This window comes from Nansenia antarctica (assembly GCF_963989245.1).
Source record: "Nansenia antarctica genome assembly, chromosome: 8".
Taxonomy (NCBI): Eukaryota; Metazoa; Chordata; class Actinopteri; order Argentiniformes; family Microstomatidae; genus Nansenia; species Nansenia antarctica.
Window position 1 is genome coordinate 32,922,375 of NC_137678.1, and position 11,831 is coordinate 32,934,205.

At 43.0% G+C, this 11,831-nt stretch overlaps 1 protein-coding gene across 1 annotated transcript in view; it reads left to right on the top strand.

Moving 5' to 3' along the window:
- cpsf6 (cleavage and polyadenylation specific factor 6) overlaps positions 1-11,336 on the top strand; it is a 28,061-nt gene extending 16,725 nt beyond the window's left edge. The window contains exons 9-11 of the mRNA XM_080537895.1: positions 147-300; positions 1,162-1,352; positions 8,670-11,336. Of these exons, the coding sequence (XP_080394021.1) occupies positions 147-300; positions 1,162-1,342 (335 nt within the window). The 3' untranslated portion in view covers positions 1,343-1,352; positions 8,670-11,336. The remainder of the gene's footprint in view (positions 1-146; positions 301-1,161; positions 1,353-8,669) is intronic.
- The last annotated feature ends 495 nt before the right edge of the window (positions 11,337-11,831 follow it).

Consider the following 11,831-nt stretch of genomic DNA (forward strand, 5'->3'; position numbering starts at 1 on the left):
TATTTCACGGAGATTAACTAACACACACGTATGCACGCACAATCACCGCAACTTATATTTCAGACATTGAACAGAGATTAACGAACACACACACAGTCTTGAAAGTGTATTTACGTTTACTTACTGTGTGTGTGTGTGTGTCCCAGCTGACTACGGCAGTGCCATCGAGACCCTGGTGACGGCCATCTCTCTGATCAAGCAGTCCAAGGTGTCCGCCGACGACCGCTGCAAGGTGCTCATCAGCTCCCTGCAGGACTGCCTCCACGGCATAGAGTCCAAGTCCTATGGCTCTGCTTCCAGGTAAACACTCACCTGTCTCACACGCCTCACCTGTCACACACACACAAGCTCTCGATGTTCCATGGGATCGTCTGAGAAAAGGCACTGTGCAGGTTGGCTAATCTTGGGATAGCGTAATGTGTTGTTATTTTCTTGCGACAGATACGTTTGTAGGACGACGTTCTCTGCACATGCAGACCGTTAACCGCACCAACTGCCAAAGAGTTCTGGAACTCTCGAGAGCCATGTGTTCTATGTGGTGTTTTACCTAGCAACAACACCCTGATTGGCTGCAAAATGATGCGTTGTCAATTCTGCATTTTTGATTCATTAAGTCACTCATCTAGATGCGCTCTAGAATGTTGACAGTTTGGGCGGCTCTCTTATTAACATGGAGGCTCTTCAGATTGGTTAGCTACCAGACTTTAGGCTGTCATAGAGCCACGTACACCTATGATAAGAACACCTCCACTGTTCTTATCATAGAGAGACGTACACTACACTGTTCTTACCGTAGTAAACCTCCTCTCTACACGCTGCCTGTAGGGTGTTGTGTGTCAAATCTAGGGAGATATCTCTATAGTCATGTTAGAGGGACACAGCCAACACTGTCGCCAAGAAATATCTATAAGAATACGTTAATTAATGAACTGTTAAGAAATGTATACATGAATTTATCAACTGTTATGAAATGTACACATTAATTAATCAACTAGTTTTAAGAAATGTATACATTAATGAATCAACTGTTAAGAAATGTATACGTTAATTAATCAACTGTTGTTAAGAATTAACAGTCTGTTGTCTGATAAACCTGCATATTCGACTATGACTAAATAACTTTATATTAATTGTAAAATAAAGATCTTCTGTCTCTGAAAGACGAGAGAGGTCCCGGGAGCGCGACCACAGCCGTTCGCGGGAGAAGAGCCGGCGCCACAAGTCCCGCAGCCGCGACCGCCACGAAGACTACTACCGCGAACGCAGCCGCGAGCGGGACCGCCACCGTGAGAGGGACCGCGACCGTGACCGCGAGAGAGAGAGGGAGTACCGGCACCGCTAGAGGGAGGGAGGTGTGTATGAAACCTTGTCACCTTGACCCCCCTCTCTCTCTCTCTCACCCTGTCACTGATGACCTTTGACCCCTGGGCCAGGGGTGGGTGGGTGGGGGAGGGGGGTTTGGGGCAGCAGGAGAGGAGACGACCCAGCCACCCCCTCACACTCCCACAGTGTCCCCCCACACCCCTTCTCTCTCCTGCAAGGGTTTAAAGGTTCTGGATTGGTGGAAGGAAGTGTTGGGGACATGGGGAAGTTCCCATCATAGTCCTTATTCAAACAACCAATCCAGCGGCTTTAAACTCCATGCTCGGGAGTGGAGGAGAAGGAGGTGGAGGTGGTGGAGGAGGAGGAGGAGGAGAGAGAGGGAACACAGTGGAGACCAGGAGCGGAGCGGTCCATCGGGGCGTGGCTGCAGGTAGGTCAGACAGGTAAGACTTCCTCCCCCTGTCCTGACCTCTCTTGGTCTGTTTGCTGCTCTCTGATCAACTCTGGGTTTTTTTACTCAATGTATTTTATTTTTCTTCCCGTCATTGACTGACTGACTGGGTTTGTATGTGTGTGTCTCCTAAAAGGACGCTTTGTTACTTATGTCCTGGTGAGCTTTGAAAAAGAATTCCATATCTGATTTATCTGAGAACAAGAGTGTGTGTGTGTGTGTGTGTGTGTGTGTGTGTGTGTGTGTGTGTGTGTGTGTGTGTGTGTGTGTGTACGTACACACACACACTAAGTGTTCACCAGGGGAGTTTGGTGGAGGCAGAAATCGGTAATGCACGGAATGGAATTAGGAACCAAACACGTACGTTTGACACGGCTCCTCATTCCATTCCATGCATGACCATGAGCCCGTCCTCCGATTTCTACCTCCGCCAGCCTCCCCTGATGTTCCCCCAGGGGTTTCTGTAGTTGTCAGAGTGCCAGAAGGTGATTGGTTGGTCTACCTTTAGTGATGTTCACATTTCTGTTATGGTCCAACTTGTGCTGTATGAATGGTGTTCTATAGACCCAGATCTAAACATTCTGTTATATAGGCCAAGTTTAAACATATATATGTTCTGTTATATAGACCAAATTAAACGTATGTGTTCTGTTATATAGACCAAATTAAACGTGTATATGTTCTGTTATATAGACAAAAATAATGTTGTTGCATTGTGACATTATGGAATACTATAGCCTTTGTCAGGCCTTTTCTGACTATTGATGCATGGTGATACTTCACCTGAGGTAATGAGTAGTATACACCAGAACTACGTTTCCCATGAGTGTGTTACTACAATGTACACCTGGGCGGTATTCCATCAACATCGCTAGGAAACATCTAGGCTTATTTTGCTCAGTCTCGCTTATCGACTTATCAGAAAGTCCGGATTTTCCTTTAGCGACGTTGATGGAATACCCCCCAGAACTACATTTACCATGAGCTCCAACCTCACTAGTACAATCTAGCCTGTGTCCCATTCTCTACCTTCATTACAGTGTGTGCACCTGTAATTCATCCATCCACAGCAGCAAAGGAAAACAGTATTCCAGACGATTCACACGCACATACCAGGGTTTCCGTTAGAAAAATTTGGTGCCGGTCAACGTGTCCGGGAAGATTTCAATTTGTCGGACAAACGGGAAAAATTCCGGTCATCATATGAGAATATAATATCAGTTATAATATAATATCATATCGCGGTGATTAGCTGTTGTGTAGCCTATATAGGCCATTTAATGTCCATTTCTCATCCGATACGATTAGATCGCGAACTATATAATAATATAGGCTTTCATGATTCGCATGCGCTACTATGGCATAATATGTCCAGGGCTGCACGCGCGCCACACTGGGCAGCCTAGTCACCTTTGCTACTTTGAATTACGACTGTAGGCTACTTTAAGATGTTTATTTCAATTGCATTAATGGGATTTGAGTATGTAATTGGTAATTTTAAGTTTAGCTTTTGATGGCTATTTGAACGGACTGCATCGATCGATCAATGAACGGACTCCACATTACGTTAACTGAAGTGTGTTAAATAGTTTCACGACAATAATGTACGTTTTTTATATTCTCTTATCAGTTTTACCCTTTTTATCAATAAAACAACGTAATTTCTATAACCACGTCTCGCTGATTGGGAAGGCATTAAGTCTAGCTGCCTGTCAAATCATACTTACTCGGACTCGGGAGTATGAGAATGGGGAGGATGTATCGGGGGGGATACACACCCGTGGACTATTTCACCTTAGTGGCACAAATTAAACTCTAACACTATAGATAGACTAAAATGATGGACACCGACTGAATAACTGAGTGGGGGAAGACAGGTCTCAAATGTGAAACAATTATAACATTTAATACATAAAGATAAAACATACACAAATATATAACATTGATATCCCTAAACTCAAATGTAGTGTGGTGTTGTCAACCTAATCTAATCAATCCTAATCTAATGGTACCAGTAGCCCAGGTTGTCGATAGTAGCGCACTACTCCCGTAGTACTTCTCCCGACTCAGGGCTGGAACGGGCACGGCAGGCTCAATCAATGAACGGGGTTGAGATGGCCGCTAGCGTCCTTTACTAGCCGCATCTCACGGCCCTCGGTGGTCATTCACTGTGCTCTAGCACATCCAAAACACGCAGAACAATAACCTTGACTCCGGTCACTGCAGTGGTTTTATTTAGACTAGATCAAACTAAATTACGGTAACTGACTAAACTACGGTACTCGCGCCGTTGAGAGACAGGGTTGCCAGATGGGGCGGGTTACCGCCGAATGGGCTATTGGGTTTAGCGGTTATTTTCACCGGACAATATGACCGAAGAGGTTTAAATATGTCGGACTTCAACAGATTTTATCGGACAAAGACCGGTAATTACCGGTTAACGGAAACCCTGGCACATACACACGCACGCATACATCACAAAACTAATTATAAATGCTAAATGGACTGACTTATCTAGCGCCTTATTCCAAAGTGCTTTACAATGGCCTCGCATTCACCCATTCACACACATTTACACACCAATGGCGGCAAGCTACCATGCAAGGCGCCGGCCAGCTCACTGGGCGCAATTTGGGGTTCAGTCTTGCCCAAGGACACCTCGACATGTGGCCAGCCAGGGTTTGAACCGCTGATCTAATTACAGACCCAGACATACTTGCATTACACACATACTTGCATTACACACAATCAAAACACAATAAAAGCTGTGAGACATAAACACCATCCAGACGTTATGTAGACTACATATCTATAGACAATACAGACAAACATTTCCATATGTATATAGAATAGACATACTCTGGGGAGAAGAGAGAGAATCTGACCATGGCTTGTTGATGTTGGGTTAGGGTTAGATGAGTTCTGGTTTGATTGTGAAACAGATGTCTTTGCCTTGTTTTTACTGATTCAAATGAATCTAAAACATCTCAATGTTCTTGTTTTGAATCCTAAAGCGTAATATCATTATAATTATTATTATTATTAATAATGTTTTTATATGATAAATGGCATAGATGATGTAAAGTTGACAGAGTTGTAGCCGATATTGCTTATGGCATTCTGACTGACCGGTTACGGTTCACTGAGGTCTTTCATAAAATTGACTCTATTATGATTATGATTATTATTATATTCAAGTAAAGTAAAAGTTGTTCTAATCTTGAACTGACAGACTGTTCCTCATCCTGGTTCTGCCCTGGTTACTGGCTGTTCTGTATGTCTGACATGACTATTTCCTGTGAGAGAAGGGTCTTGGTACTGATGTAATGTTGTTGTTGTTGTTGTTGTTGTTGGTCAACACGGTCAGTTTGTGATGACTTTTCAGTCCTCACTGCAGAGTGCTTTACACACCCCTTCAACAGATGCTTAAATAACGCTGTCGGTATTTCAATGAGGACTTAAAAATCATCACAAAGTTGTTCACGGGGTAGTTTGTCAAAATTGATTTTTTTTTAGGTTTCAAACTATGTTTTGTTGACATTTTGTTAGGTGCAACTGTTGAAAGGGAAAGTTGAGATTTCCATGTCAGTTGTATTGTTACTTCAGAAACGGCTCAGCCTGTTGTCTTACTGTCATGTGAAACGGTAGCCTGACACACAGGGCCGTGAAGGTCAGGTTATGACCATGTGAGCAAGAATGGGTGAATGCCAAAGTCATAAATCATTCTGTGCTTTTTGTCCTTTTTTGAAACGGGTCGAACGTGTCACTCACGTCTTGAATTTGTCATTGTAAAACAGGCTGTTGTCATAGAGACACAGAACCACTACCACCTCAGACATGGGGCGCTACAGTGTGTATTGATCGGTATGTAATTGATCTAGGACCTGCCCTAGTGATGTGATTGCCTGTACCACTAGGGGTTGTCATGGGAACTAGGGGGTAGCTGTAGGAAGGAAGGAAGGAAAGTGCAGAATGTTCTGGTATGATAAAGCAACCTCTCAGGTAATGGATTAGTATGGTCCAGTGCAGATTAATACATATTAGTATGGTCCAGTGCAAATTAGTACAGATGAATATGGTCCAGTACAGATTAATGTGGTCCAGTACAGATTAATATGGTCCAGTACAGATTAATATGGTCCAGTACAGATTAATATGGTCCAGTACAGATTAGTACAGATTAATATGGTCCAGTACAGATTAGTGCAGATTAATATGGTCCAGTACAGATTAGTACAGATTAATATGGTCCAGTACAGATTAATATGGTCCAGTACAGATTAGTACAGATTAATATGGTCCAGTACAGATTAATATGGTCCAGTACAGATTAGTACAGATTAATATGGTCCAGTACAGATGAATATGGTCCAGTACAGATTAGTACAGATTAATATGGTCCAGTACAGATTAATATGGTCCAGTACAGATTAGTACAGATTAATATGGTCCAGTACAGATTAATGTGGTCCAGTACAGATTAGTACAGATTAATGTGGTCCAGTACAGATTAGTACAGATTAATGTGGTCCAGTACAGATTAGTACAGATTAATGTGGTCCAGTACAGATTAATGTGGTCCAGTACAGATTAGTACAGATTAATATGGTCCAGTACAGATTAGTACAGATTAATGTGGTCCAGTACAGATTAATATGGTCCAGTACAGATTAATGTGGTCCAGTACAGATTAGTACAGTCCAGTACAGATTAGTACAGTCTAGTACAGATGAGTACGTCCAGTATGAACCCAGGGTTCTCCCCTCAGAATTAAAGTGTTTCTGTCATTATGTAAACATTACAAGACAAATCAAACTATGTATTGAGTAACGGTAGTTACTCTAGTTTTGATCGCCAACAACATCGAAACGATGTGAATTCAGTGTGGTGTTTTGGTTGTGTCGTCCCGTGGAGAGCCCTGGTCTTCATGGACTGGTCCTGTCTGGCCCACCAATCAGAGCTCTGGAACCCAGATAGGACCAACCAAGAGAGGTTACTTTATGATCTTTGTACACTCTGATTGGTCTCACTCGGCATGTTTCTATGACAAAGGAAACCTTTGATCTATTTATGCTTTACGACCTGTCAATCTATGTTCACAGATCTTTAACATGTCCTGTTCTGTTTGTCTGCTCAGCGTTGGGGCGTACTGTGAAGACGTTACTAGCTATCTCTCAATCTGTCTGTAGGTGTCTGTTGGGTTCACAGGAGAATGCAGAGCTGATTTCCTGATTCAAACTCTTCTTGCACTAGTGTCCTTTCTTCTCTCTCTCTCTCTCTCTCTCTCTCTCTCTCTCTCTCTCTCTCTCTGTCCCTCCCTCCCTCTCTCTCTCTCCCTCTCTCTGTTTGTCTCTATCTCTCTCTGGTCTATCCATCCATTCATAACGTCTACATAACATGTTGGTGTCAGCTGCAGTCAACGGTGTCCACAGCATCCCTGAGGTTCCACTCTGGCGTGGTTTACTGGCCTAGTAGTAGCAAATGAAAAGCTCAAACAAGGAAACCATGCAGAATAATGTCAGGTTAATAAACTGTCAGCAATTTGATTGGTTGTCCAGTAGAGAACCGTAGCGAGGGCAGGTGTTGTACCTGGTGATGCTGTGGAGCTGTTGCACAGCGGATGTCGAGGGGAAGCTCTCACAGGGTTTGATTTGATTTCATGATTTTAAATCATGATTTCACAGGGTTCAAGGGTGTGTTGGATATGATTTATGATTTATTGACTTGAGTTTGGCTCTCCCAGCTATGCCTCATGTGACTTCATACACCGTTACCCATACGGGTTGGTTAATCAGATCACTCGATAAAGTGATAACTAACTATAACTATGAATCACTATTTATAACTATTTGAGAATATGGTAAACTATTAATCACTATAACTATTTATGATAATCTGATAACCTATGAATCACTTTACTATTGACTACCTAAATGACTCAAACTTGGTTTACCTGGTGGATAGTTGGGAGAGGGGGGAGGGAGGGAGGGGGGGGGGTATTATTCCCTGACTGAGTGTTATGTGATGATGCAGTGTTATATATATGTCATTTGCCATTGAAAGAACTGTCACTGTATTGTGCATGCGTGTCTACCTCTTGCCTACTGATGTAGTGTAATGCTAATATAGCCTTGTAGTCTATTTTAACGTTGTGTGTATATACTGTATATTATATATATTTTAATGTTGTAGTGTGACATTATTATAACACGTCTTGTGTGTCAGTTCAGTGATCCTCAACTCTGGTCCTAGGCAGTGCACATTTGTGTTCTTGCCCAGCCCTAACACATCAACCGCCTCTAGTGATCTCCGGCCATTTTTCCCAATATCCACCCTAGCGCTCCGCTTAGAATGCTTAGCCAGCCATAGTGTGCTTCAGTCCTACCCCCTCGTCATGGCTGTGATTGGTTGGGAACAGGCGTGGTAGAGCTGGGCAGTAACAGGTATGTGCACGCCTGTAGACTTGAGAGTTGAGAATCTGTGTGTTAGACGCTCCACATCCCTCCATCCATCCCAGTAGGCAGGCCTGGCCCAAGCCTTCCAGTTTCCTGTTAGGTGGTCAGGTCACGATCCACCTATGACCAGTTTAAACCAGCTGTGACCAGTTTAAACTGGAACATCAACTGTTGGCAGAGCCCTTCATACTGGAGGATGCAGGAGTGTTGAGCCTGACACAGGATAGGTCCAGACACAGTTAGATTGGCCCTTATTGGTCACTGTGGGAGTAAGGTTGTCCCCTATTGGTCTGTCAGAAGGGTGTGCATGTGTGTACTGTGTGTACTGTGCGTGAGTGTGTGCGTGGATAGCTAGAGGTTAGTAGAGGGGAGGGGGGGACATGGTGTGTTTTGCTGGGCTGCCCCAAACCAAACTCCACCCTTCGTTTGACACCTTTCAGCTGACGCAAGAGGATGGAGGGACATCGTCATGGCAACACGTCCTGGAGACACGTCCCACCGAATCACCACCACCACCACAACCTCCTCCCTCCTACACCTCTCCTCCTGGCCTCTCTCCTGTCTGTGTGTGTGTGTGTGTGTGTGTGTGTCTGTGTGTGTCTGTGCGTGTGCGTGTGTGTGTGCGTGTGCGTGTGCGTGTTTGTGTGTGTCTGCAGCCTGACCAGGGACTCCTCGGGGAGGAGGTCTGTGCTGCGTCAGGCTTCATGTAGAATCAAACAAACTACAAAAAAGAAAAAAAACACGGCTTTTTTTATTTTTACGAAATTTTATTTGATATGAAAGAATTGCATAACCAATGAAGGACAGCTTTTCTGAGATAATTAAAATATTAAATTTGCCTGCTCTGTCCAAAACAAGAAGAGCATTCCTCCCGTAACCTAAGTAACGCTGTGACTGCTATAATGTGTACATCGTCAGATTGTTTTTATAGGGAACGCTTTTGTTGTGTTTTTTTTTCCTTCCTTCGTCTCCCCATTTTTCTCTCTAGGATCATGTTTGTAAATGTGTCTGCTTGGATTATTAAAACTAGACTGTGTTGTAATAAACTGTTTACTTGGTGCCACACTTTATACCTTCCCACTCTTCGACACGGTTTTACATTTACATTAAATGTCATACATACATTTTTTCATATTGAATTTTACCAAATATTGACATCTGTGCTCTGTCTGCAGTCTATTGCTTTTCTAGCCTATTGTGTTTTTTTTGGACCACTTTAAGAATCAAATCTTCAAAAAAAATTCTTTCTTTCTTTCTTCTGTTCAGAATTAGCAGAAATTTGCTAATTGCTAAATTTGAGTTTTTTAAATTCGATTTTCACTAAATGATGGATTTTTTGTCTGGCAGTTATTTAAAACTGACGTTAAATAGTTGGGACCAAATTTGCTGAATTGTCGTCGAACTTCCATTTAAAATTAAGAACGTTTTTTCTGCTAGCATTGTTACTGTTTGCCAAACAAATGCTGAAATGATCATAATGATCTAAACCACCCGTGTTGATAACTTTAGTAACTAAATGTGTTTATTTTTGTTTTTCTGTTTTGTTTTTCATTTTTTTATTTGTTTTACTTTGGTTGAGGTAGTTTGGCGGTGGCCCCTAACCCTGCTCGGGGTATTCCATCAACGTTGCTAAAGGAAAATCCAGGCACATTCTAATAAATAACTCATGAGAGTTATAAAAAATAAGCCTGCATTTTCCTTTAGTGACATAGATGGAATACCCCCCTGATCTTTCCTCTAGACCTCACACAGGCTGAGCTGAGACACCAGCTGGGTGTGTTTGCCTGCATCTAGCATTGTTAAATATCTGCCACTGCTTAAGTGATCAAACTTCAATATTCTGTGGGTTGAAAATGATGAAGGCACAAAAGTAGAACAAATCGTTGACTATCAGTTGATTGGTGTCTGATCTGATCTGACATGTTTTCCCCTGTAGGAGTGTTGGAGCCAACCTGGTTCCCCTGCAGTCTCATAATGTCTCATTCCGGGTCACCACTGAGTTAGGGTCCTAATGTGTTCATTCAGGTGTTTAGTGTTCAGGTGAACTCTTGACCAGGGCCCAGTTGTTCAAAACTCTTAATCTGGATCAGAATGATTCTTTTTTGCTATCCAGGATCAGATCTTTCTGGCTGATTTTCAGCCGTATAGAGGAAATCAGACAGCTCGATCTGATCCAGATTAAACGTTTTGAACAACTGGGCCTCTGGTTCACCTGGTTGAGTAGTCTGGGTTCACCTGGGTTATCAGATGAGGTGTCCATGGCACCGCAGGAGAGTGCCTCTCCCCGGGCCCGCCCCCAAGCACTGATTGGTCATACAGGGCTGGCCCACAAGCACTGATTGGCCATTCAGCCCCTGCCCCAAGTACTGATTGGTCATCCAGGGCTGTGAACTTAATAAATAAATGTCCAGTCAGATGCAGGGAGACGCATTTTAACTGTTTAGTTCTCTTTGTGTGTTTTATTTTCTGGTGTCCTCACCTGCAGCATTGAGGCCGCTCTCCTGCTGCCCTGGACGGTACGGCCTCCAGATACAATACACGACACGCTTCTCTCACTGATCCAGTGTTGAAGTGTACTGGTTAAGATTAACTAGATCGGCTGTCTATCGGCACATAAACCACTGCACGTTTTAAACTAAACTAATATGATGCACAGGTGATATTATACAACATTCTGTCGTGTTTCTTTTGATACATTTGGCATGGCAACTTTCTGTACACATCAGATGGGCTTGGTTATGCTGCCCCCTGCTGGTCACATAAAGCAACTGATGATTCAGCAGCACATATCAGTGCTTTATGTCTTGTGGTGTTTGGATGTCCAATTAAAGCATTGCTTTAAGTGATGCCATGGCAACTGTTATAAAGCATGAGTAAAGTCCCAGGAGATGTCAGACCGTGTGGTTTTGTGCTTATAGATAATGTAATATGCTTTATTACCACTTTGATGGTTCAGACGCTGGTCTTTCCTGTGGTTGCAGTAGTTGAGGGTGGAGTTGGGGCCCATTAAGGAGGTGTTTTTAAGCTGAGTTTTGTACACGACAAGCGTGACTATGCTGGAAGATGTGTCTATTCTCACATATAAGAATGCATCTCCACCCTCTGATGTCACCTTACAAGAACAGGTCAAGGACCAAGGTTTTCTGATAAGCTTTTGAACAATTGTCTTGCAGTTGTGACGTTTTCAGGGTTTTAAGGTGCACTGTCTTGTTTTGAATGTCTCAAATAAAGTAGATTTTGACTTCTTTGAAAATCAGTCTTTATAAACCTTAAAGCCAAACTTGTCTTCCCCTGATAGTGCTGCTGGTTACATCAGATGTAAAGTGCCTCAGTGTCATTTGTGTTTGAAAGCACTCCTAAGTGTTGAGGTCGGGCTGGAACCGTTAGATAAGGCTTCCTGGTTTGTATTGTGGTGTTTCTGTGTGTAATCCGAGTATTGAGGACGTAACATAATTGGTATAAAAATTAATTATTGTATTCCATCCATCTGCACAAAATACTACCTGAATGTTTTTCCGCATTTTGACCAACTCTCACATAGGGCTTTCACACCGGCAGTTCCGAACGCCGGTTCGCGTTCGCGTTCGGAAACCTCCGAACGT